This window comes from Oculina patagonica, chromosome 9 (assembly GCF_052425735.1).
Source record: "Oculina patagonica isolate OP01 chromosome 9, crgOcupat, whole genome shotgun sequence".
NCBI classification, from domain to species: domain Eukaryota; kingdom Metazoa; phylum Cnidaria; class Anthozoa; order Scleractinia; family Oculinidae; genus Oculina; species Oculina patagonica.
Genome location: NC_135766.1, coordinates 13,746,001 through 13,773,849, shown reverse-complemented (window position 1 = coordinate 13,773,849; position 27,849 = coordinate 13,746,001). Strand labels below are relative to the sequence as shown.

The 27,849-nt window shown below is 38.9% G+C and overlaps 3 protein-coding genes and 1 long non-coding RNA gene across 4 annotated transcripts in view; all 4 read right to left on the bottom strand.

The window, feature by feature from the left end:
- Positions 1–15,649, bottom strand: part of LOC144666600 (uncharacterized) — a 29,554-nt gene extending 13,905 nt beyond the window's left edge. Inside the window, exons 1-9 of the mRNA XM_078528006.1 lie at positions 15,198–15,649; positions 14,021–14,108; positions 12,995–13,350; positions 12,604–12,768; positions 11,716–11,826; positions 11,031–11,150; positions 10,647–10,743; positions 9,702–9,920; positions 8,811–9,187 (exon numbers count right to left, since the gene is read on the bottom strand). Coding sequence (XP_078384132.1) covers positions 8,811–9,187; positions 9,702–9,920; positions 10,647–10,743; positions 11,031–11,150; positions 11,716–11,826; positions 12,604–12,768; positions 12,995–13,350; positions 14,021–14,108; positions 15,198–15,287 — 1,623 coding nt within the window. The 5' untranslated portion in view covers positions 15,288–15,649. The remainder of the gene's footprint in view (positions 1–8,810; positions 9,188–9,701; positions 9,921–10,646; positions 10,744–11,030; positions 11,151–11,715; positions 11,827–12,603; positions 12,769–12,994; positions 13,351–14,020; positions 14,109–15,197) is intronic.
- LOC144666292 (uncharacterized) lies at positions 769–6,487 on the bottom strand. The gene is made up of 3 exons (XR_013573159.1): positions 6,344–6,487; positions 4,261–4,288; positions 769–2,847 (listed from the first exon to the last, which is right to left on the bottom strand). It is a non-coding gene; the product is annotated as an uncharacterized LOC144666292 (long non-coding RNA).
- A 4,564-nt stretch (positions 15,650–20,213) lies between the features above and the next one.
- On the bottom strand, positions 20,214–24,527 carry LOC144664962 (uncharacterized). Its single transcript, XM_078526157.1, has one exon. The coding sequence runs from the start codon at positions 24,525–24,527 to the stop codon at positions 20,214–20,216; it is 4,314 nt and encodes a 1,437-aa protein (XP_078382283.1).
- A 147-nt stretch (positions 24,528–24,674) lies between these two features.
- On the bottom strand, positions 24,675–27,076 carry LOC144664961 (uncharacterized). Its single transcript, XM_078526156.1, has 2 exons — positions 26,976–27,076; positions 24,675–26,570 (listed from the first exon to the last, which is right to left on the bottom strand). The coding sequence occupies exon 2, from the start codon at positions 26,202–26,204 to the stop codon at positions 24,675–24,677; it is 1,530 nt and encodes a 509-aa protein (XP_078382282.1). The 5' UTR covers positions 26,205–26,570; positions 26,976–27,076.
- Between the last annotated feature and the right edge of the window lie 773 nt (positions 27,077–27,849).

The window sequence follows — 27,849 nt, the reverse complement described above, 5'->3', positions numbered from 1 at the left end:
CTTAATAGAGGTCGGACTGTATGTCCCTATTTTAGGCTTCAGAACTGGGATCGGGGAAAGGAGGTTGTTTCTTAACTGATAAGAGGCATGTATCTATAAACATCACTGTAACTATATTCGTTCATCGTCAAAGTTAAACATGAGTAGCAACGGAAAAATTTGAGTACAGATGTAATGATGTGTGTGCACATATCACTGGAAAAGTTGAAAATTTACATAGTATGTAAATAACATGTAAATAACATGTAAAGACACTGTAAAGGATGATTTACATAGTTTTTACCCTTTTACATGTTCTTCTCAAAACATGTCAAAAACATGTAAATATTTGAAGTAAAACATGTAAAAACACAGAACATCATGTAAATTTCCCGAACAAAAGACCACGGACCATGTAAATAACATGTCAATTTATCCGATCAACACTGTAAAAAGCATGTAAAAACATTTATAACTGATGCTTATAAATAGGCTAAACATGTAAAAACCATGTAAATTGACAAAGGGGGCCTGATTGAAACATGTAAATACCATGTAAATTGACAAAGGGGGCCTGTTTGGAAACATGTAAATTGACAAAGGGGGCCTGATTGAAACATGTAAATACCCTGGAAATCGACAAAGGGGGCCTGTTTGAAACATGTAAAAAACATGGAAATTGACAAAGGAGGCCTGTTTGAAACATATAAAAAAAACATGGAAATTGACAAAGGATGCCTGTTTGGAAACATGTAAAAAGCATAGAAATTGACAAAGGGGGCCTGTTTGAAAAATGTAAAAAAAACATGGAAATTGACAAAGGGGACCTGCCTAGCCCCTGTAATTAAAATGAAGAACAGAATGCCTGGCACTGTTTTCTTTTATTCGTCTAGAACCTTTTCTTGACACTATCCTAACTACATTTATTTTCAGTACGTCAGTGCATATATTTTTCCAGTTAATAATAATACATACAAATGATTTTATACCCCATAAGTAATAAAGTTCGTCTGCATGTATCTTGCAATAAAGCATGTATATATAGCTTGGAATATTCTTTATAAATATAATAAAAATTAGCATTTCATTCAGAATAAAATGATTTAGATCGTATAGTTTTGTATAGTTTTTTCAGTTCAAATAAAGCAGTTTTACTAGGTCAAAAATTGCTGATACCAATTATTTCAACTTCACATAATCATTATGGAAAACAATAAAGCTTAAGATAAATTTATGCATGATTAATTGATAGAACTGTCTAATAACATATCAGTGACTTCATTTCCAAATAGTAATAATACTACTCCTCTATTGCAAAGGCCCACTTTGATCCTGCATGTTGCACTGGTGTTTGCTTTTCTCTTAAAAAGCCAATCTCTTTTGCTTGGCATGTGCCCGATTTATCCTATGTTCCTCTACTGAAGTGTCTTCATGCACTCAATATGAAGTGAATTATGCAATAGCTTAGCATATGTATGAAAATGTACCATATCATGAAAGACATGTATTGTAGGATGAAAATGAGCCTTTAAAAGTTATACTATGGGTAAGATATTGATCACTTTTATTAATAGGCCTAAATGGTCTTTTTGAATAACCGCATAAAATGTACTTGACAGTAACTGAAGGGTTGGAAATGAAACCAAGGTATTTCAGGATTAAATTTTTGTTGAATGTTTTTCTTTTGCTTCAATTCATGTAATGTTTGGCACATGATTTTGCTTTCAGCCCTTCAGTTACTACCACAACCCTTCCATATCATAAAACTATGAAATCAAACGAATAATAAACATTGCAGAACCTTTTGCACAATGATTTTGAACACTGAACAGCCAAGTTCACACTAGCCTGCGAGTAGGCTCACCTTAGAGCACGCACGAGAACGACATTTACGTGGCAAAGCCGCGAGTGAACCTGCATCAACCTCTGCTAATTTTTCACTCCCACCCCGAAAACCGCAGGAATACTGACAAGCCAATTTAATTTCAAAGAAAGTAGAAGTTTGACAGGAATGTTGACAAGATATGACATTCATTGAGATATGAAATTTACTGGTGCCTTCTCACCAGTCTCCTCCCCACCATATTGCTGTGCCCGCCAGTCGTGAGTGCCCCAAGGTGAGCCTTCCCGCAGGTAAGTTCAAACACCATTCATTGCTAAGCTATGTTAAAATTGTCCCAAAAAAATGCCTTGAATTTAAATTTTACAAAAGCTGATTTTCATCTTTGCTCGGTCGCTCTCGTTGTACATTTACAAGACCTTATTTTTAACTTTTCCTACCTACAGAGTGGGTGCTTATTCGAGGTGGGCGCTTATTCGAGGTTGGACCCTTAATCGAATAAACACTTAATTGTGAAAGTACAGACCTAAGACTGACACTGATGTAGAATAATTCTTCACCTTTAACAGTGGTTATTTGGCAAATGGTTTGGGTTCCAACCCTTCAACTACTATCATAGCACTACAATTGATAAAAAAGCTATGGCATCAAATAACCATAGTAGAACCTCTTGAAAAATGATTTCGAACACTGACCAGCCTAGGCTCACTTAACACATTTATCACTGTAATTGTCAGGCTTTGTTAACATGGTCCTATTTAAAAACTGCCATAAATTCAAATAATTTGTACAAAAGTAGAACAAAACTGATGGAATAAATTTCCACCAGAAAACCACACGACATGTACATGTATGTACATGTACACCAACTGAACATTCAGCAAGATGCTTCATTGTAATGGTACAGACTTGATACTGACCCCGAGGTGAAACGATTTTACACCTTAACCACCTCTGGTTATTGCCACCTTTTTTAGTATTTGTATGTACAAGACTTCATCAGTGAAAGTGGTAGAGCCTTCTTTAACCTAACAACAAATTATAAAGAATCATTAGGAATGACATTCTGGTTAGATCAATGTTGTGGTTAAAAAATTTTCAAACCAATTTTTACTTTTCACTGTCTCATTTCTGAATATTATCTGAAACAAAAGAAAATAAAAATCAAAACCGGTTTGAAAAATTAAAGCCAACAAAGAGTTGAAACCACAACATCACCACTTCTGAACCTGCACATTAGGGACTTCAAGATAACTGGGAGGGCTGACCTTGAGAACAGCTGACTCAGGGCTCAAAATAACGGCCGGTCAATGGACAATGTCTGGCCAAGATGACAATTTGTCCGGACAAAGTTTCAGTTTGCCGGTCATTTTGACCGGTCACGTACAATGCTTTGAGAATGATAACTGATGACCAGAAGGGCATTAGAAAGCGATCTATTCATAAAAGTTGCAGCTATAACAGCAGAAATGAGTGGTAGTTTAAAAGTGCTATTTTCAATATTTTGACCGTTCAGAAACGACACATGACCGAGCTAATATCTGTCTGGCCGGACAACATGACCGGCAACTGTCCGAAAATTATTTTGAGCCCTGTGACTGGAAGTAATTTTTTACATGCAGACATTGCTCCATGTACATTGCCATCTAGTTGTTATCAAGGCGCGAGAAGTAGAGTTTTGCAGTCCACTGGTTGCACTCAAATATAAACTTTACACAAGAATAAAAAAACCTTATGGTATCACAAATTTCATAAAAATATGCACATGTATGTACAATTGAACATGTATTTTTTAAGCACTCTACAATGCACATTTGGACATGTAGGAATTTGTACTAGACCAGCTGTAAATGTACATGTAGCAAATTTCCTACAAAGTTGATTGCATGGTAAGCTATACTCATGACCACTGGACCACAGTGGCCAGCTGCCAATTGTCAGAATGTTTAAAGTACACTTTATGTTACCATTACCACTATTTATTATTTTAAGGCTAACCATAAACATGCTAACCAGAGTTTTAAAATTTAGGGCCACACAAAGTGCTGTTAAGGCCAACTGGAGTGCTATTTAGGCTACATTGTAAGTGCAATGCTATTAAGGCTAACAATAGTGCTACATGTACAGTGTAACACCGATATAACGATATGCCAAGGGGGCAGTAAAATTATATCGTTATATCAAGGAATCGTTATATCAGGGTGCTGTCCTATACATTTTATTTTTGCCGGGACATAACATATTCATCGTTATATCGGGGTTCCACTGTATTGAGGTTAACCAGGTTGTTATTTCGGCTAACCTCAGTCCTATTTGGGCTTACTGCAGTGCTATTCGACTTACAGAAAAAAGCCTTTGACTGCAGGTCATTAAGTCTACATTGGATTTAAAACTTTGATTAGCTGCTAGTCATTGAGACATAAATTGAGGCTTGTACTTACATGCCACTCTTGCTATCAACCCTTTCATCTGAAAATAATGACACATCCAAACAATTCAATGTCATTTGCTGACTCAATTAGAAAGTCACTTCAGTACTCCCGACGTAACCAATTGAACATTCCATATTCAAACCCCATCGAACACCAATGGTTGATTGGGTACGGTAATTGCACATAACCATACTAAAATTAAAATTTGGTCCATCCAACAAAATGAAATGTTTGATTACGAACTCTTGCTTGTTTGTATATTATGCAGACATTTTGTATGGTGCACTACTGCCTATGTTTTGTTGTTGTTGTTTTTTTTTATTTATTTATTATTTTGTTTTTACTACTGCCTATGTTGCAGTGAATGAAATGGTGCAAGTTTTGTTTAAGTAGAAAAAAAATGTTCTGTTTGAGTCTTATGGTGACTACAAGGCAGAAACCATTTCCTTCCCAAAAACTATAAAAAAGTAAACAAAAGTGCATATATCAGTATTTAACTGTTGTTTCGTTCTCTTATACAAAATATGTATAAACAAACATTGACACTCGGTTTAATTAGTCCTGCATTTTTTACTTATCAAGAGATGGATTCCAAACAAAGTCGAATCACATTGAGTTTGGTTGTGTTAGGTTGTGTATGATTGGTTCCCTGGGGTATCCAATCCAACAAAATCGAACCAAAAATCAATCGAACCCAATCGAACACCAATCATTCGATTGGGTTTGGTAATCGAATAAAAGCAAACATATATTTTGCTGTGAGTCCGATTTTAGAACCAATCGAACATAATCAAACACAGTCAAACTCAATCGGGTTTGATCTAGTTCTGAATCTTTCTCTTGATAAGTAAATCACACAGGACTAATGAAAATCAACTTTTATTGAATGGAATAAATATAAAAACGTCCAAATATCGAGCTGAATGTCAATGTTAAGTAAAATATATTTGGTAGAAGAGAACAGAAGGACGGTAAAATAACTGAAATGCACTATTGTTTACATTTCTATATTAGAAGGAAGGATATGGTTTCTGCCCTGCAGTTTTTACCGTTACACTCAAACAGAAGTTGCACCATTTCATTCACTGCAACACAGGGAATCAGTGTGTTCAATATGTGAAGAATCATTATAGGGAGCCAAAACGCTGCCGCCATCAGTCTGTCTTAGCCCTCGAGGGCGGCCAAAAGCGACGTTGACAGGAGAAGAGCAATTTCCAGCATAACAAGTACATTGGAGGAAGTGCTTACTATCAACATGGATGACAGAAATAATAAGTGAACAAGTAAAATAATTTTTTTCTTAAGATCAAAATCATCGTAATAAGCAAAAAACTTGCATGCAAAATTGACTTCAGTTTCGGACGAGAACATTGTTCGACTGCCCAGCTGTGGCTCTTGAAATCAATCGATATGTACGCAGTATAAACAAACAGGAGTTCGGTAATCGAACTTTCGATTGAGTTTGATTGACCAAATTTTATTGTGAGTTTGATTATGTACGATTACCGAACCCAATCGAACAATTGGTGTTTCATTGAGTTCGATTACCGAACATTCGATTGGATACCCTCTGAATAATCCAACTCACAGCAAAATAGGCGTTCGATTTTTTTCGACTAACAAAACCAATCGAATGAGTTTGATATGCCAGGAGTACTATATATATAAGATTGATAAATACTGCTAAATACTTTTGGTGATAATTTTAAAGCTGTTTTAGTTTGCTTTATAATTTGCCAGTTGAAAACCTCACTGAGTTTAAACTGTTGCAAATCGGCAAAATAATAATTACTATACATACAATTAACATGAATAAATAAGCCTTCCACTCTTAAATTATATAAGCTTATATTTTAAATAAAACATGTTGAACAGTCCTGTGTTGACATCTCTATATGCACACGCAATTATTCAATTTATTCTAACAATAACTTCATGTTTAAGAAGTGCTGAATTATACGTATGAAGTGCAAGAACAAACACGAAATTCTACATTTTGAACTTCTATTAAAATATTAAAACCAATCTCACCTAGAAGCTACATAGAGAAAATCAACCAAAACATGATTTGAACGGTCATATATAAGCTTACCTTGGAAAGAAACTTGGCTAAAACAGGCGTATTGATTGGAGATCCGGTAAAAGAAGGCTCCATGCAGCTAATTTGGAAGTTCTAGGTCTTAAAGAGAGGAAAATTGCCCTTTTTAGCGAGATAAAAGGCCTCTCAATGATCGATCTTCGAACCGTTGAACCGAGCGCCAAAAAGTACCAGAGAGGACGCCGGGATTAATTTTCGTTCGCGCCAGTGCTTCTCGGCCTTACCTCTCGACCAGGTCAAACACGGCAAACGACCAATTTTACCGCCGTTCGCGTGCAAAATTTCCTTGTCCATAATATAAAGAAAACCAAAACGCATGTCTCGAAAAATATATAAGCCAAGCTGTTGGACGCTAGCGTTTTCCCCGGCCCCACGTTGCTCCAGATTGTTTAAAATATTGTTAGACGAAGTCATAGTCGCCTTCGTTTTCTGCATCAAAAGGTTTTTATTTATAATCTGTTTACTTTTTGACATTAGTAAAAGATTTGTAACTAAGAGCTTTTGTAATGAGTTATGTTAAAACTGATATCAGTCGCTTAATCTCGTCTTGCGCTTCGTTCATCTAGATAATTAGTAAATAATAAAAACCCATTCAGGCGGTTGCATATTGGAGGATAATGCCTTTGGCTGAAAAAATGAACAGTTGACTAAGCTTCAAAGGCAACTGTGAAATTTTGAGGATAATCTTTCAGGCAGGGAGTATTATCCTCCAGCAAGCCGGAAGGGGAAATATTTATTTTATACTTTCTTAAATCCCTCCGATTTCTTCTTCGTCGTTTGATTTCGTACCACGTGATGCGTTCTGTCTAACTAAATAATTGCACGCGAAAGTTATTTGGTGAGTTACAACATGAATTAAAAGCTCATGTTCACGTGTTTTCAAACAGCCCCCTTTGTCAATTTCCAGGGTATTTACATGTTTCCAAACAGGTCCCCTTTGTCGATTTCCAGGGTATTTACATGTTTCCAAACAGGCCCCCTTTGTCGATTTCCAGGGTATTTACATGTTTCTAAACAGGCCCCCTTTGTCAATTTCCATGTTTTTTACATGTTTCCAAACAGGCCCCCTTTGTTAATTTCCATGGTTTTTACATGTTTCCAAACAGGCCCCCTTTGTCAATTTCCATGGTTTTTACATGTTTCCAACCAGGCCCCCTTTGTCAATTTCCATGGTTTTTACATGTTTCCAACCAGGCCCCCTTTGTCAATTTCCATGGTTTTTACATGTTTCCGAACGGCGCCCCTTTGTCAATTTTCCATGTTCTTTACATGATTTAGTAAAGAAATTTACATGTTTTTTACAAAGAAAGAAACTGTAAAAGTGGTTAATACATTTGACATGTTTTTTACATGTTCTTACAATTAGCGTTGTAATAAAGGACCATGTAAATCACTTTTTACAATACATTTACATGATCCGTTGAAGACTGTAAATTTCATGTAAATTTTGTTTTACAGAACTCCAACATGTAAATTTTAATTTACAAAGAATGTAAATAAGATTTACATTTTGTAAATTGTAATTTACATGTGCATGTAAATTTTCAACTTTTCCAGTGTATAACTGAAGTAACCGATCTGTCGGCACTTGGGTACTGTATGCGTTGGCACGTGCATAGTTGCAACCTTCCTGGACGTTTTGATTGATAGCTGAGCCTATGCAACGTTTTTGCACTCGTTTCGTATTTAATATCTTTGTGCAGTGCATACCTATTTTAAGTATGAAGTGTTCTGACCTAAATTTATATCTAGACAGTATTTGTAAATCAAATCTTCTTTCGTCCTCGACGGACAAAAGTCACATGCTTTACTCCGCGTCGTATCTCTTCTTTTGTATTTTGGCCTTTGCTGTATTTACTTTACTTTGCCACTGGCTATGATTTACACGTTTCTTTTTTCCACTGCTCATCTATCTTTTTTGTAGAGTGTCTTGTCGTCAGCTTCTAGCTTGATGTTAAAGAGGTTTTACTGAATATGTTTTTTATCCTTTTGGGGAGTGTTTGTTCAAGTTGATCTTTAAAACGCCATTTGTCAGTGGTTTGTTTAACCGCGCCCCCACGCTTTGACTTTAGTTGTCATACTTTCTTCGTTTGCCATGCAAAGACTTACACATAAATAATCGGGTGCAACCATCGTCAACCAGTACGTAGCCAGACTGTTTTGTCTCTCTGCTTGCATTTGGCATACGGAAAATGGCATTTGTAGTGGAAGGCACATTGGATAAATAAGTAAAAAACAAAACTCAGCTTCGTTAAACATGAACTGGGAAACATATGACTTTTGTAGCAAAAGCTATGCTCACTGGCAAGCTACGCATGACGGGATGGAGACATTTTGTTCTGGATACTGTTTTTGTTATAGCAGATTTAGAACTATGTTATCAGTTGTTATAATATGCCATTATACCTAATGAAGGCTAAGTTTAAAGCTACACAAAACTTTACACAAGACCATTGCTTACTGGTGGAAAATTCACAGTTTCACAAGCCGTTCCAGTCCACCATTGTGATATCCGTACATTGCCAGCAACACCTCCCACAGGAGCTCCTTGGTACGCCATCCAATCAATTGTCACGTTAGCATGTGACTGTCGCTCATTATAACCTGCCGCCATCACACACGCAGTGAATTGATCATAATTCACATTTTCAACCCAAGACACAGCGGCATCATGTACATATGACTTGTCACTGGTATCGATGTGATTGACCGTGATCTGCATTTCAATGGTTTTGTCGGGATAGAACACGTAAGGCTTGAAACGAATTACTTCACAATGAGAATATCCCAGTGATGGAATATGTGGCATGTGACGGCGACCTCGCTGGAAAGGAAATCCTGAAAAAGAACAGGAGCAACATAAAGTGTTTGAACAACTCCTAATCTTTCGTTGCTTATTTAACGTAACTAAAAAGGCATTCCTTCCACAAAAAACCTTAGAAGCTTTTATTACATAAACTAGATTGAATAACCAGGATTTTTCTCGCTGAAAAAACATATCTTCGGGTGTAAAAAATATGATATCTTTCACATCATTTTTCAATGCTGAATGAGCCAAAGATTTTTGGATATCCTTCATAATCTTGGGCAATCTTTGGTAAAACAGTAAAAAGTTTGGGAAATGTTTGGAAATTTTCGAATGACCTTCGGACAACGTTTAAGAAATAATTATTGAAAAAAAAAAATCGAAAAAGTCTCCTTATTAGAAGGTTTAATTTATACTTGTGTTCAGAATGTCTTCATTTTCCGCGCAACCATGTATTATCCTCTATTTGTGCACTGTCTTACTCAGTTAAAATTTATTACATGAAAGAGGCCCGACGAAACGGAAAAGAAACAGTTGCTCTCTTGCCTTCACAGCTGCCAGGGTGTTGTACCGTGAAGTTTAGTCTCAGTTGACACATTTCCTGTTTATACAAACACTCATTGTCGTATGTTGTGCCATTTGATGAGCAGACGGGTTCGTGGTAGGATGGACAACTGTCCACGCACACACAGCGAGCATCATGAGGACCAAAAGCCTTACACAGGCCGTGATAATGGCAAGTCACGTCCAAACAAGGATCCAGGTCTGATTTAAGACATGGAATTAATGATGGTTAGTTGACAATCACTTAATCGATCGATCGATCGATCGATCAAACAATCAATCAATCAATTCACGAAATAAAAAAGTTACCGCAATTGATGGAGTACCATCCTTGGGGTACCATCAATAGATTGGGTTACTATTAAGGGTACCGTACCCTAATTGATTTTCATTGTTCAGAAATTGTTCTTGTCTTGTGTTTTTGGTGTTGGTATGTATGATTATTTTTTTGCTATTGTTGTTTGCATTTTGCATTTTGATGACTTGTAATCGAGACATCAATATAATTCGGCTTCGTTTCATAAATTTATTATCATGTGATTAAATGTCATAGCTAACTTTTCCTAAGCGGATGTTCTTTTTGTTTGGCGTTACGTTGGTTATTGTTAGGACTTTCAAAAACGTGACATCATGATAACGACAAGCAAGATGGAGAGACGACGCCTTCGAAAAAACTCTTCCTTTAGGTTAATGAGCAGTGTACAGTTTGCAATTAATTTGAACTTAGTTTATAAGCTATTTCAAGTGGAAATACAAGTTATTGGCCCCGGCAGTACGTAGATATTTGAGCTGGAATATCCCACGGTATATTTCGAACTACGGAGCAGAAGTATTCCATTGGCCCTTGTGAGTACCATTTTTTATTATATTGTTTTATATTCTCAATATCCGTGGAGCGTACAGTTGCTATAGTAAGTAGCTACGTACCTCCAATCGTCATGTAATCGACTGTAATACTATCTTCAATCTTGGGGTTGTTGTTGTCGTTTCTGACACACACCTTCATGTCTTTTGTGGATGAGTGCTATAGAAATAAATTATGATAAGTTTGTTAGTTATAGCAGGCTATTCATCGGAATATGAATGTATTTTTTAACTAAGGGAAGAAAAAATGTTGCCACCATAAACGTAACTTATTTGATGAGAGGTCAAACGCTTCTTTAGTATAGGCTGTCATGGAATAATGTTAAAACATTCACCATTTTCTTTACTTAAGGATTGTTTTGACAGTCTTAGCAATAGTGCGTTGGAAAAGGAATAAGGAACCCACTACCATGGTTATGTCTTCCTAAAGGCATGTAAATAGCTTACCTCAATCCACGCTGTAATGGCGCTACATTGAGACAAATACGGATAGTTATTGTTGTAACTGTACTTTGGCGTCACGACCACCACAGGAGGAGCAAAAAACGGATCGGTGAAGTTTAATGTCTGAAAATGTGAAATAGGAGTATGCGTGTAAGTCTTGTGACTAAGAAATAAGGTTCACGTGCAGGTCAAATTATTAATTGCAGATCTGTCACGAAGGCATGTAGAAGCATGTCCAGTTTATATATACATGTTATAGTATCCAGTCTAACAAATGCTTGTAAGACCCGGTTGAAGTCTGCAGAGAAATGTTGGAAAAGTTTATAAAAACGCGTCTTTACAAAGATGGCAAAGATTAAGTTCAGCCATTCCGCAGAATGTATATAACTGTATTCGGTTTGTCAAACGCTAAAATGGTCATCTATTTCTTGCACTTTTCGCAATTAAAAATAACTATCAGAAGTGTTACCAGCCAAAACATTTTCTATATAATAAAAACTAAACAAAAACGCAGAATTTGCGCTTCATCTTCTATGTTCACTTAACCGGGTGAAAAAGCTATCTTTGAGGAATCATTTTCAGAATTTCGTAAAAAGGTTTGGTGACATCTCACCCATTCAAAAATAGTCTCCATAAAGTCAGTAGATACATTCATAAATTACTCTTTGTTGTTTACTTTAAATCTTACCTGACAGAAGGCATTGTTATCTTGACCAGATAATACGCTAGTGTTGTTAAACACAACGCTATTGGTCAAAGTTACGTTTTCAAGCCTCAGATTGGTAAATGCCATCCAGTACTACAAATTATAGATTAAGAAATTAAAAATCAGTATAATTAATCAAAGTAATTATTCGTACAGTTTAAATATTAAAGCTACGAAGGGACATATAAGCCAATAATAGCCGAATAATTAGCAATTAAGTGGCGCTTGTCAATCATTACAAACCCAAACCTAGCCTCAATTGATGACTGGCTAAATGACTGACTGACTGACTGAATGAATGAATGAATGAATGAATGACTGACTGACTGACTGACTGGATGACTGACTAACTGACTGACTGACTGACTAACTGACTTTATGAATGAATGAATGAATGAATGAATGAATGAATGAATGAATGAATAACAGTAACAGTAACAGTAAATCTTTATTGTGCCTAACACTCCAAAGGGAGGTATTGGTCTAGTTAGAATAAAGGTGTGAATGAAACAATAACTGAATGAATGAATGAATGAATGAATGAATGAATGAATGAACGAACGCACGAATGAATGAATGAATGGATGGATGCATGAATAAATGAATGGACAAACGAACGAACGAAAGAACCTATGAATGGATTAATTAAGATATGAAGGAATAAATTAATAAATTAATAATTAAAAATTTATACATCAATGAACTAATAAAAAAATGAATAATACCAACAACTAATGCCTTCTGATAAAATAAATGCACTGTTGTTTAATTAGTTGTAACAAAAAAAAAATATTTTTCGGAATTATCCAGCAAAATTCAACTGGGCAGTTTCTTTAACTGTAACGAAAAACTAAAATGAAATTTACTCACTATTTTTATGTTTTTATGTGTTCCACCGAAAATCTTCGTTTCTCTCAGACAAATTTTAAAGTCGTTATTTCCCACATCTTCTACCCAGGCTGCCATGGCGTCTTGAACTCTGTTGGGAGATTGGTGACTAGCAGTCACAAACACCGTTGGTGGAGACTTGAAGCCCTAAAAAATACAAGTACATTAATTAAGGCATGTATGCTTTAGAATAATTATAGAACAAAGAACACTTTACAAAATGTGTTTACAGTCAAATCTCTTTGAAACCCAGCAGATAGAAAAGGTAACAAGCAAGCAAGAAAACAAGCAAGTATTCAAGAAAAAGCAAAACAAAAATGCCAAAAGTAACCCTACCATGCACAAGAACGACAATTTTGAACTGACGACTTACCTGTTGAAAGTTGATCTTTTCGCATTTTGTCCCAGTTGTCCAAGCGCTTAAGGAGGCACTTCCTAGCTGAGAACTACGAGGAATACCCTGGAAAGAAATCCAGTTTACTTGAGTTGTCCCGTTGGACCCGTCGCCAAACTCAAGGACACAGACTGTGAATCCTCTTGTTGTTATATCCTTAACCCAAATTGCAGCACCATAACGAGGAGTTGGACTATTCACACTGTGGCCCACGGAGGCCAGAACGCTGACTTGCTGTCCACCGGAGAAAGATTCATTAAAGGAGATCTTTTTACAGGCAAACAGCCCTGGTGTGCTGGTAATCACGTTTTCTTTTCCAGCCTTGAAATTGAACGCTAGAAATAAAGAAGTAAACAATTGATATATGAATTATGAATGCTAAGCTTTGACTATTTTTCTATATATAGACACGTTCGAAACACCGTTTTTAACAGGGAACCCTTTTTGAAATCGATTTTTTATTTGTTGATAAATAGAAAATAAATTTCCACCCGGTGTTCTTGATTAAAGTTCTGATCGATTGGTCAATCTTTTTCTTGATGCTCCGGTTCAAATATTCACACTAATATTTTAAGACAAAAAGCAGTAATGGAGATCCCCCCCCCCCCCCCCGCACCTTCGAGGCTTTGAAGTAAGGTGAAGGGACTGTTTCACGGATTTTATTAAAATTTTGGCTGACTCGACTGAAATGGAAACTATCAACTTAGAACAGTGAAGAACATTTCAGCGATTGATCAAATACAAAAAGGGAATGATGGACAAAAATTGACAAGATTTTAAATTGTGATACTAAGAGTTTTTGAGAAATTTTAGTCTGAACAATAATCAAAGTTTATTATTTGTTTAGATCCAGAGAAGTAAGTTATTCTCTAACATTAAATTTAGCAGTATTCGGCAAAAATTAAAAAAATACTCCAAACATAGCCAGGACACAGACATAAACATTCTTAACCCTTTATTAACTAAAGATAGCAACAACCAAAACAACGATCCAAGTTACGCTACCTTGTGTCTTTGTGCCAGTAACTGTGAGGAAAATCAATAGAAAACACAGAGTCTTCCACGCTGCTTTTACCTTCATTTTGCAGATAATCTGAAATCAAGAGTAAAATGTAACAGTGAAAATCGTTTTGGTCACCGTATTAAGATGCGATATATAAAGAACGAGTGCGAGTGTTTCATTAAAGGTTCCAAGCAGTGAATCACCAAATGAGAGGTTGAATCCTGAATTTTAACTAGAAAGGCGTGGTTTCTTCAACTACAACTCAAGGCGTCTCCGAGTTTTTTTTCGCCAAAGCACAATATGATTTGCTTTTAGTTAAACTGAGTATAATATTTATTAACGAGGCTCGCCGCCTATTCCTAGAATATATGTCATGTAGAAGCCGTGTTTTCTATTTCATTTATTACTCATTTGATCACCCTAATATTACACATCGGTAAATTAAAATTAGGAGAACAAACACTTGGTGGATATTTATACACAGGTAAGTTTAAGTCCTTTTGAAATTAATTTACAGGGAAACTAAATGTTATTTCTGCCCCCGGCCCGACATCGACTTCATCAATCTGCTCTGATGCGCATTCTGTTCAGTCTATCTTGCAGTAATATAGGGTGGCGGAACAACTGGATTCAAAACAACAAAAACTGAATTAAAATCTTTGGTAACACCAAACGAAGGACCAGCGTAACTTTGAAAAAAAAAACGTAGAAATATTAAACGTCAGCAGTGCTTGAGCAAAACACAAGTGCACTCAAAATTATATCACATAGCTTCAGCGTAAAATCAGTAGAAGAATTCAAAATTCGGCAAGCTGAGGACAAAATTACGACAAATTTTAAAAAAGTACAGAATTTAAGTCAGTGATCCGAGACCTCTTTGTTCTTCAAAGGACACTCAAAAGAGTCAATACTTGTCTTCGTATAAAAACACCAATTCAACAATTGATGCAAGTTATTTTTCTTAACTCTTGAAGCTAAGCCGATTGCACAACTGTATTTTAAAATGGTATCCAGTTTTATCAGCCCGGAGAGTCACCAACTGCTTCACTTATTAACTAAGGAAACAAATAACTAAAAATAGCTCAGTTTTTCAGCTCTCCCAATGTCTATACGCCCTTTCAGATTTGTTTGGGGAAATGTTTGAACACAGTTACTCCAGTCATACACTACATCACTTACCTTTTCAAGTTGCTCAGCACCCGAGTTGACAAAGTTTAGAAAGCTAAACTGTAAATTATAATAGGAAATTGAATATGATACGATAATCATTAAAACTAGTGAAGAATAAAAAACGCAACTTCATTCAAACACTCACAATACTTACCTCTCGCTTTCCAAAACTGAATGAGCTTCTCCTTGAACAGCAAGCAGTGATATGCGTTAAAATGTTTGTTTTATTCAAGAACTTGCCATATGGAATAAAGACTCCCACTTTTTGATTAGTCACGTTTTGTTTTCTCAGCGTTAATTTACTTAGCTAAAATACGTCTAGGCTTCTGAGTGTGGTTCCATCTGAATCAACACAAGCACACACGTATTGTCTTCAAATCGTACAGGTAGTGATTCTGGATTTTGTATGTTAAAGAAAAGGAGAATTCTCGAATCGTTTTTTAGTGATTATTAAATTTAACGTTATTTAAAAACAAAGAGCATTAATGTATGTAGAAGATCGATTTAGAGAACAATTGTAAAAGGACTTTGGCATTTATGGAAATTTGGCTATTTTTATAAATTGAGAACTTTTGACAGCCTTGAGAACATAGCGCTTGTGTTTGTTAAACAGTGGGCTTGAGAAGTATAATTGCTTTTAGCGATGATGACAGATAATAGACATTGCTTATACACCTGATTCTGCATTATGTATATCTTTGAAAAAACTTGTTCTCTTTGCGCTCCCATTTTTTCACGCAAATATCGCGGAATCTTAAGTAAAATATAAATTTTCTCAATCAAAGAAAAACGGCTTTAAGCACTCTTTAACACGGCTTCTAATTGTCTGACAAATGGTCTTGGTAAAAAGGGTTTATTTAGAGCGGTTTTCAATTGAGTGTCGTAAAACCAAAACCAAAGTTATTACTCTGGCCAATCACAAAGGACACAGACAATCCAGTGAACCAATCAAAACTCGAAGCAAATACATGAAGCTGGCACGAAGCGCGGGAAAACTTGCGCGAGCGAGTCACAATTGGTTTTGGTTTTACTTCTGATTGGCTGAGAAAGTGGCGCAAGATTTTTTGAAGCCAATCACTTAGCGTAGTAATGCAAAACCAAAGCAAACGCAATTTACTTTCGACACTCAAGTGAAAACCGCTCTAATGGCAAATATTTGTCAAATGGTTTGTCATCTTTTAACTTTCTTGACGTCGTGTATGTTCCAAGTAGTCTTAGCCTATTCCTTTATTTGTGAACATGAATCAGAGCACGTCCTCACAAGCCACGTGCGTCAGCGAAAAATAAAAATGTCATACCTGTATGATTTTACTCTTCCTTGGAAGAATAAAACGTTCTTTAGTTCGTATGCGCTAAGCACTTCTACTTGCTAGTAGGAAAAGTAAATTTTATTGGTAATCATTCTTTTCCAAAATCGAATTTCTCATTAGGGTTTTCCGATTTAGCGGAATTTCGCACCTATTTTTCGCGCTAAATGAATCGGTGAATTGAACTCCATTTTGATAACTTTGTGTTTAACAAAGTCACTCAGTACTTTTGTTCTGTAACGATGCGTAGTAGTAATAAGTTGGTCAGACTGCATTTATATTAAATTATATAAAATTGTTTGATATAACGGTTTTTAGTCGAATGTCCTTTTTTCGGAACAAACTAGTATCGACAACGTAAGTAAGACTATCCGGGACGTCAGATGGATTTTCTATGAGGGTGAATAGTTTGAACCGCGCACGCATCCCGATACGAGTACATCGTTTCGCCCGATGCTGGAATATGATTTTAAAAAGAAGAACAGAAGCCATCTTCTCTTTAAACTTAATGTACTGTGCACGTCTCAGCTTGGACCGTACGGGTAAGGAAACCTCAGTTTATGCGGCCAAAACCGGATAGTTGTTATTATTATTTCCGTCATAAGGCATCCGTTCAACGACGATAATTGCTTGAATGTGCACCAAACAGACGTGAACTTTAAAAAGGACGCCAATGCAAATCGAGGCTAACTTGATCAACAACGTGTGAAAAACACGAAAACTTTTTGCCTCGCAAAAACCGTTCTAGCGGTAATCGTGAAAATTTCATTTGTTATGCCCGGTTGACGGTAATCAATTGCGTGTTAATAGCTCGTGCTTCCTCGTGCTGATCGTCAGGGTTTTCCGAACTACAAAACGCCCAGGCTCGTGCATTTCTAACTTTTCTTGTGTTTGGCAACCCTCAAGATGACAAGAGTCACTGGTTTTTAAAATGTTACAAACAAAACCGAGAGGAGCCAGAGGTCCGAGAGGAGCTGCTAAAATGGTACCTCAGTTTTGACAACTAAAAACTGATTTTTTTCGACAGTTGACGGTAAAAAGACGTTTGACGTTAAACCACGTTGAGACGCTCCAGTCAGGGAACTGGCCATGGAAATCTTGTTTGTCTTGTTTCAGTTGAAAGAAATATTCCTTGCTCGAATTCTTTGTTTAGCAGAAACGTTTATAATTTACAAGTTAGAATGAAATAAACTGATTTGAGCGCTGTACTGATGTATTTGTAAAGAGCACGTTATCATGGCTCAAAAGTTTGTACTGAAGAAATCGCCATATAAAGGGTATAAACAACTCATTTTACTAATCATTTAAAGTCGGTTAAATTATTTTCACGACCAGACATTGATTTCTGTTGAAATGGGCATATTTCACTTCCGCGGATCTTCCGCTAAATTGGAAAACCCTATTTTGTATAAATTAGTATCAATTTGAGCAAGGGCTAAGTACATGACTGATTCCCCACTTTAGCAAATATTTAGGCCGCAGCTTGGTAAAACAACGAGGGATGATTTTATATCGAAACAAATATATGGTTAAGATGTATTTTTATGAAAGAAAACCGAAACTGAACGGCAGCTAGGTTTGTTCTTTGTTGTTTGAATATTAACTCTGCAATGGCCCATCAGCTTCGTCACTTAAATAAATCTCACAAGGGACAAGGTAATGGAGTTATCAAATCAACCCAAATTGACTATAAGTGGACTTTCATCTTCTGTTTGTTGTAACCTTTCTTCAGTGATTTGTCAAACGGAAATGCTAAGATCTACACTGACTCATAATCAGTCTACAATATTGACAGTATAATAGACGCAAACAGCGCCTATGTTGTTCATTACTTATTTCTTGTATTGCATTTCTTAGATTTGTGTATATGTATAGTTTTTAAAGAAAATTCTCGTTCGGTTCTTTACTTTTCCCATCAGAACCTTTGCCTTAATTTAATGATGATGATAATTTCCACGTGCTAGGCGCGCTCTGCCGCCAGCTGTGTTATTCTTCTTCTAATAGACTCTAGGTGGATCTTTTTCTTCTGCTTGTTCTTGTCTTTCTTTAATTTGTTTTAATGGCCAATATAGAAATAGTACTATTCCCTAGATGTCTAGTGTCAAGCTCAGTTGATTTCACAGGCAATAAACTCACTCCAACAGATAATCACGGGGTCCGATTGAAAATTAAATACTGGTAAGAAAATTCACTAAGAAATCCGGATTTTGTTTATTTTGCTGTCCTGAATTTTTGCATGAGCATAGATTAAAATAATGTGTTAGCAGGGTAATAGTTTTTCCGCAGATAATCACGGGGCCCCATTGAAAATTAAACACTGTTAAGAAAATTCACTAAGAAATCCGGATTTTGTTTGTTTTGCTGTCCTGAATTTTTGCATAAGAATAGATTAAAATAATGTGTTAGCAGGGTAATTGTTTTTCCGCTGCGAGAATAATCCAAATCAAACTTCTAAGAATAAAACGTTCTCCAGCTCGTATAGCCCAAGCACAGCCGTTTGCTAGTGGGAAGACATATATGTTATTTGTCGGCCGGGAGATTCGTAAAGGAAGAAACAGTACCCGAGGTCTTGAGCACGGCTCGAGGCCGTAGACTGAGGTTGTAATTCACAAGGACAGAATGCCAAACCAAAAATCCAAGTAAATCACACGGGGTAGAGAAGTGCGTGACGTAAACGAACTCGACAAGAAATTCTGACTACGACAATAACAGAGTTTAATTGACAAAGTTCAATGTTCCACACAAAGATGATTGATTCAAACCACGTGCTAGTGTTGTTGAAATGATTGCCGTAAACCGTATGTCGGTTCGAACTGAAATATAATAGCGAAATAGAACTAACGTGACTAATAAATCTAAGCATACAAGCTAAACAATTCGCGAGATATATAATTATAGCTAACATTCACAATAACGTCCGAATGAAGAAACGTAACATAATCTGCGCATATACTAATCTTATAGAAAGCTAACAAACGATAAAGTCTTATATGACGGCTAATTTTGGATAGGAGTTTATGACAATTAACCTTATAATAAGATAAAACTTAGCCTAGCGAGATAGTTTCTTAATGGTTCGAGTATAATATGCCAACTAAACTAACTCGATATAAACGGCATAGAAGCTATCCTGATAGTCGAGAAAAACGAAACTTAACGCAAAACAAATAACAAGGAAAACTAAAGATAAGCCTAAAAATAAGGTATAGATTACTTACTTTGGTTTGCACACGCACTGAATTAGACTTGATAGAGTAGGTAACCACGAGTGTAGAGAGAAATCTATGGCCCAATGCCGAGTAGATGTTGACGCAGTGAAGTCTACACTAGAACTGGTCTAACTTAGAAATTCTTACGGCTTTATCTAACCGAGAAACACGTGCGCAAAACCTGCGGTTATGACGATTTTCCTACATCGGACATAGCAGCCTAGGGCTGGTCTACCACAGTAAATAAAATAAGTACCACGCGGTATGATAGAAAGGATAATTCGATAACATTTAAATTAAAGTAAGTTCCTGTGATAAGATGTGGAGTAAACGTCACGTTTCAAGACCAACATTCCGGCCCCTTAAAGGCGGTACTGCCGATAGCCTTTACAAGGAGAAAGAAAGAGGGGTTTGAAACATGAGGTTGACTATGATTAGTATTATTAATATTATTAATTGATCACGTATTGTCCAATAGAGTTCTGTAATCCACTGATACTAATGGATTGTCAGTGTTCATTAGTTTCTTCGTTAGCTGAGATAGCGGCGGCTTCCAACAACACAATCTTGTCGATTGGTCGTACGAGTTCAGATGTATTGGTTTTCAGCTTGACAGAACGCACCAGGCCATCTCTGCGGTTGGTATACACCTCCTGGATCCGAGCAAGTGGCCAGGAGTTGCGGGGCTTGCTGTCGTCAAGGACTAACACAACATCGTCTACTGCAAAGTTCCTCTGCTGCTTGTGCCATTTCTGTCGTTGCTGCAGTGAGGGGAGGTACTCTCGGACCCATCGCTTCCAGAATACGTCAGCAAGGTACTGCACCTGACGCCATCTCCGGTGGAAGTAGTTATCATGTTTGGTGAAGTTTCCGGGTGGAACTTTAGGACCTGTTCGAAGCAGCAACAAGTGATTAGGTGTCAGAGGTTCTGCATCACGTGGGTCATCTGACAGCTTTGTGATTGGTCTTCCATTGATTATGGCCTCCACCTCACACATCAGGGTTTCGAGGCCTTTGTCATCTAGGACTTGTTCTTTCATGAGAGCCTTCATTACCTTTCGAACGGTTCGGATACATCGCTCCCACACTCCGCCATGGTGGGAGCCGGCAGGTGGATTGAACTTCCACTTGATGTTTCGCTGAAGGAGGTAATCGTAAATCTGAGACTGGTTCCATTCGTTCACAGCTTCTCGTAGCTCACGCTCTCCCTTCACAAAATTCCCGCCGTTGTCTGAGCGGATCTCCTCCGGTTGACCTTTTCTTGCGATGAATCTGCGCAAGGCTTGGATGAACGACTCCGTGTCCAATGACCATACCACCTCTATGTGGACGGCGCGGAGGGCTAGGCAGGTGAAAATCACGCCGTACCGTTTGACTTTGGCTCTTCCGCGCCGCACTTCAAATGGTCCGAAGCAGTCCACGCCTGTATAAGTGAAGGGTGGTTTCGAGGGGGTAATTCGGTCCTCGGGTAGGTTCGCCATTTTTTGTTGAGCCAATGGCGCTTGACGTTTACGGCAGCTGAAACACTCGTTGAGGATGTTTCGAACTGTAGATCTTCCATTTATTATCCAGTATTTCTGCCTGGTGAGGGACAGGGTGTACTCCAGGCCTGAATGTCCAGAGATATGATGGTAATACTGAATAATGAGCTTGACCACGTGATGCTTCTTAGGAAGGACCACTGGATGCATTGCATCGCTGTTGATTGGCGCTAGTTGTAGACGACCACCAACTCGTATTAGACCTTGAGACAAAATTGGGTCAAGCTTGAAGATATTGCTGGTTTTCTTCACCATGTTTTGTCTGCTAGAAATTGCCTGCTGGTCTATTTCCCTGAGACAGTCGTGCTCCTCCTTGAAGCATCGGCTTTGAACGTGCTTGAGGATTTCGACTTCAGCCTGGTTCAGCTCCTCAGTGGTGATGGGCACAATTGTGCTGGATGACGTGATTTTAACTGATTCTCCGGTCCTTCGTTTCTTGCTCAGACGGGAGAGGTTTGACTTGTAGCGGAGTATCCATGCTACTATTCTTTTGAGCTGGGTCCAGGATGAGAACCGCTCAATGATTTCTAAAATAGGATCTTGAGCAGAGGCTTCACTTGCATATGTAACTGACTCTTTCTTGACTTCTGGATCATCTTCAGCAATGGTAGTGTTCATGTCGGCAGGTCGTTGTGGCCATGTCTCTTCGGTCTGAGTCAGGAATTCAGGGCCATGTATCCAGCGTTGGAGAGAGTCTGCTGATACGCCTCTTGAAGCATCATCCGCTGGGTTGAATTGAGTGTTCACGTATCTCCACTGAGAGGGGGAAGACGCATCGTGTATCGTTGCAACCCGATTGGCAACGAAAGTCTGAAACCGTCTGTCCTGATTTTCCAAATAGCGGAGGACGCAGGTACTGTCTGTCCAGAAGAATGATTCATTGATAGGTAGACTTAATTCCCCTCGAGAGATTTTCTCTAGTCTTGTGGCAACGACGGCTGCTGAAAGTTCCATTCGGGGGATTGTAACTGGCTTGATTGGAGCAAGTCTGGACTTCCCCATGACAAACGAACAATTGACGTTTCCGTCGTGATCTGTAATTCTGAGGTATGTGACGGCTCCATAAGCCTGCTGTGACGCATCAGAGAAATGATGAAGCTGGCATGACGCGATCTCACCGAGGTCAGGTGACTTGAAACAACGCTGAATTGTGAGCTGCTCTAGTTTGGGAAGCTCTTGTAGCCATGCTTGCCAGCGTTGCAGATATTCGTCTGGAATCTTGTCATCCCAGCCATACTTGTTACGGCAAAGATCTTGTAAGATCAGTTTCGCGTTGAGAATAAACGGCGCGGCGAATCCCAGGGGATCATACACTGAGCTGACGATAGACAGTATGCCTCTCCTCGTAGCCGGTCTGTCCTTGATAACGATACTAAAGCCAAACTGATCGGAGGCTACGTTCCATTGAACGCCGAGAGCTCGCTCCACTGGTAACTTGTCAAAGTCGAGGGTTTTTACTTGAGCTGCTCGTTCTGACTCTGGCAGAGACTCAATGACTTTCCTTGAGTTGGACAGCCACTTCGTGAGCTTGAACCCACCTTTCGCTAAGAGCTCTCGCAGTTCCTTTGCGAGTCGGATGGCTTTATCCTCTGATTCGATGGATTTGAGGCAGTCGTCGACGTAGAAGTTGCGTTTTACAGTTTCGATGGTTTGGGGGTCGAAACCTTCTTTGTTGTCTTCTGCTGTTCTCTTCAGGGCGAAGTTCGCGCAGCTTGGAGAAGACGCACCTCCGAACAGGTGAACCATCATCTGGTATTCTTCTGGTTGATTGTCGAGATTTCCATCTGGCCACCACAGAAACCTCAGAGCATCACAGTCGCTTGGCCGGACGCGTACCTGATGAAACATAGCTTCCACATCAGACATCAGGGCCACGTGATCCTCCCTGAATCTTGAGAGCACACCGACGAGAGAGTTAGTCAGGTCCGGCCCCTGTAAGAGCTGGTCGTTGAGTGAGGTGTTGCAGTACTTGGCTGAACAATCGAAGACTACTCTAACCTTATCAGGCTTCTGCGGGCTAAATACAGGATGGTGAGGAAGATACCATTCAGTTCCCAGAGGACCAGGGTCTTGGTAATTAACTTTCCTGGCGTAATCTTTAGATAGGAGATCGTCCATGAATGCCTTGTATTTCTGGTGGACGAGCGGCTCCTTTAGCAGTCGCCTTTTCAGCTGAAGAAGTCGGCGCTCTGCTAACGTTCTGTTGTTCTGTAGGCGTGGCGGGTAGAACTTCCAGGGAAGTGCCATTTCGTAGTGGCCGTTTTGAAGTTGAACTGTTTCTTCCATGATGTTTAGAGCCTTCCGATCGTTCAACGACATAGACGTTTTCGATTCATAGGAGGAGTCGTTGAACTCTTGGTTGCAGAAATCGTGAAATTGTTCATCGAGGGTCTTGTTACCCTGAAGAAAGTTCACAGTGGATACTTTAGTTGTGGTTGATCTGCCCAATGGTCCGTTTAGAACCCATCCTAAAACTGTCAGAGTAGCAAAGGGACCGCCATTCTCGCTTGGTCTCATTTCCTTAGGTTGTAGAGCTTCTGGAACGTCGCTACCGATTAGTAGACCGATCTCAGCATCTATATGTGCGATTTGTACTCCCTTGAGATATGGCCAGCGGTCGACGTCCTCTTGTTTAGCGATAGCTTCAGAAGGAATAGGTAGACTTGATCTCGAGTAGACCATCGGTAACTGTACTTTGTTGCTCTCGTTTAGATCGGAGGCTTCCAAACTGACTAAGGAGCATTCGATTGGCTCGCTTTCGCCTTGCAGGGTTGTGAGTGACAGCTTAGTTCTTGTTCCCTTGAAGTTAAGCTTCTCCAGGAGGGTTTCAGTGCAGAATGATGTGTTTGAACCAGAGTCGAGAAATGCGTAGGTCTCTACCACCCTGCGCTGACCTTTAGCCTTGACTCGGACTGGAACGATAGCTAGCCCAGTGACGGAGGTGCTCGCTGTAGAGTAACTAGACTTGATGTAGCCATTACTGGCTGAGTTTACATTGATAGGCGGGGACTCGACACTTGTGTCCTGCTCCGCATTTGGCCTTTCGGTGGCGGCAGAGGCGGTGGAAGTACCTGTACTGCTTCTGGGATGAAGGAAAGTCGAATGTTTGCCAGTACAGCCTTGAACTCTGCAGAAACTTTCCTTAGGGCAGTCTCGAATGAAATGGCCAGGATTCAGACAGTTGCTACAGAGTTTCTTTTCATCCACGAAGCTTTGCCTTTCCTGTAGGGACTTTTTCCTAAATCTTTCGCAACGTGGCAACCAATGCTTGCCAGTGCACATGGTGCAAGTGGGGCCCTTGTCCGAAGGTTGGGGAGACTGCGTCTTCCCTTGAGTAGAGAATCCGTTTCCTCTGTTGCGCGATTTTCGTGGCGGTTGAACAAAATGTAATTCACAAGGACAGAATGCCAAACCAAAAATCCAAGTAAATCACACGGGGTAGAGAAGTGCGTGACGTAAACGAACTCGACAAGAAATTCTGACTACGACATTAACAGAGTTTAATTGACAGGGTTCAATGTTCCATACAGAGATGATTGATTCAAACCACGTGCTAGTGTTGTTGAAATGATTGCCGTAAACCGTATGTCGTTCAATAACCTTCTTCAAATTGTCGGGATTATCCAATTTGTTGAGATACCCTATGTCAGTTAGAGTATTAACGCAGCTAGTTAGCTGTATTGAAAATCGTTCGAGTGCTGTTCCGTCCTCGGCTTTGATTTGGGGACCTTCAACGAGACGCTTCACGTGGGCAGCAGCAATTTTGTAACCCTGTCCGTACCTTTCCTTCAACAGTCTCCTCGCTTCGACGTATCCTTCTTGTTCACGCATGGTGAGGCAGCTTTTCATGAGTTCCTTTACAGGGCCAGATGTGTACTGGACAAGGTAATACAGTCGAGAGCTGGAACTGAAGGTTTTTCCTTCCACGAGGTGCTCGAAGGAACGCACAAAGTCACAATAATCGATTGGATCTCCACTAAAGACCTGCATGTCCGGTTGGGGTAGTGTAAGAGACATCACGCCCTGTTGTTGCTGCTCAAGAAGTCGCTGAAGGGCGTGGCTTTGACGATCCTGAGCTTCCATCAAGAATTGCAAGGAGTCGTCTTTTCCAACAGCTGAAGTCCCGTGGCGCCATTCAGGTGTTTCGGGGACTATAGGGTACTCTGAATTTCCTTCCAGCGGCTTAGGGGTAGACTTGATGGGCTTGTTCCTGGATGCTTCTAAGTCTGGGAGATTGATTGTATCCCTTCCTGGCGGCTTAGAGGCATCTTTGGCTTGTTGGAACAGCTGATTTGACTGATCAAGCGGTTCGTTTTCGCGTCGGCGAAGACTTGATCTTCCTGCTTTGCTCGCTTCTTCCTCTTCGTAGACTTTCCTCTCGGCCTCAATTTCTGCTATTTCGGCTTGAAGCTCCACTTCCGCTTTCTTCTGCTGGAGCTTAAGTTCTTCGAGCTGGATTTGGTGTAAACTTTGGAGCGTAGCGGCTCTTGCTTCTAGCGCTGCCTTTCTCGCGGCAGATCTGGCCTTCGAACTTGCTGAGCTTCTAGATAAGCTGGCTTCGGAACGTGTGCGGTAAGGCGGGCGTGACTCGACGCTGCTTATGGAATCTTCGGGGCGAACATTGTCGTTCGAACGGTCCGCCAATGCACTTGGGGGTCCAGTGATCCACGAACTAATTTCCTTCTCAAGTTCCGTTACTATTTCTAATACCGAATTGTAATAGCGCGTTGATTCTTCTTGCTCAGTTTCGTTTTTAATCAGTCTATGATAAGCCTCGTGGGCGATCTCGAACTCCTTCAAAACCTCCTTTAATTCTTTTTGGACGTCCTTTAGAGCGTCAATGTTTTCGCACGCCGCCATTAACTCATTTAGTTTGTTGACCTTTTCCGACACGTGCGCTTCGGCGGATGTGCGGATCTCTTTAAATTGGTCAATTAGTTGTTCATTTCCGGAAGACATTATGATCCTGTTAATCGCTTTTTAATCCGATATCTTGCGGACGGAGACAGTTGACTCAAGAAGGTGATAATTGACAGATAACGAAATGCAGATGTTACTTGACGTGTAGCAAATTCTTCGAATTCCTTCACGGTGCAACAAATTCGAACAAAATGTAATTCACAAGGACAGAATGCCAAACCAAAAATCCAAGTAAATCACACGGGGTAGAGAAGTGCGTGACGTAAACGAACTCGACAAGAAATTCTGACTACGACAATAACAGAGTTTAATTGACAAAGTTCAATGTTCCACACAAAGATGATTGATTCAAACCACGTGCTAGTGTTGTTGAAATGATTGCCGTAAACCGTATGTCGGTTCGAACTGAAATATAATAGCGAAATAGAACTAACGTGACTAATAAATCTAAGCATACAAGCTAAACAATTCGCGAGATATATAATTATAGCTAACATTCACAATAACGTCCGAATGAAGAAACGTAACATAATCTGCGCATATACTAATCTTATAGAAAGCTAACAAACGATAAAGTCTTATATGACGGCTAATTTTGGATAGGAGTTTATGACAATTAACCTTATAATAAGATAAAACTTAGCCTAGCGAGATAGTTTCTTAATGGTTCGAGTATAATATGCCAACTAAACTAACTCGATATAAACGGCATAGAAGCTATCCTGATAGTCGAGAAAAACGAAACTTAACGCAAAACAAATAACAAGGAAAACTAAAGATAAGCCTAAAAATAAGGTATAGATTACTTACTTTGGTTTGCACACGCACTGAATTAGACTTGATAGAGTAGGTAACCACGAGTGTAGAGAGAAATCTATGGCCCAATGCCGAGTAGATGTTGACGCAGTGAAGTCTACACTAGAACTGGTCTAACTTAGAAATTCTTACGGCTTTATCTAACCGAGAAACACGTGCGCAAAACCTGCGGTTATGACGATTTTCCTACATCGGACATAGCAGCCTAGGGCTGGTCTACCACAGTAAATAAAATAAGTACCACGCGGTATGATAGAAAGGATAATTCGATAACATTTAAATTAAAGTAAGTTCCTGTGATAAGATGTGGAGTAAACGTCACGTTTCAAGACCAACAGAGGTAGGTAGGTAATCTTTATTCAATCTTAGTTAAAATAAAGGGCCGTGCTCAATAACATGTTCAATAGCAAGGACACAGTTTTCCCCTAGCTAGACGGACCGAACTTAGCCGCTAAATAACGTTTCTTCTGTTTCCTACTTTGATTTGTGTGTTAAAGAAACCTAGAAAGATTGTGTCGCAACATCTCTGCTTGTATACGCGCGCATTTAATTTTAATGTTGCCGAGTCGATCGACGGGTTAGCAAAAGTAAAAAATGCTGTTTGCTATTTAATTTCGAATAAAAAAGCTCCTCTTCACAGGGACGACAAAACAATTTTCCAAGTGGAAGGGCTGAATTGTGACTTGTTCCTGCTTCAAATGAACAGTACTCAAAAAGGTTCTTCATACTTAATTTACATTGCAGATACTTAAGAAAAGCAAATGAGGTAATAAATTAAGCATAAAACTAAATGCTTTTAAATAGATTTCGTGGTTTTCCGATAAAAATTCCCCATAAATGATTTGAAAATATTGAAATTATGGCAAAT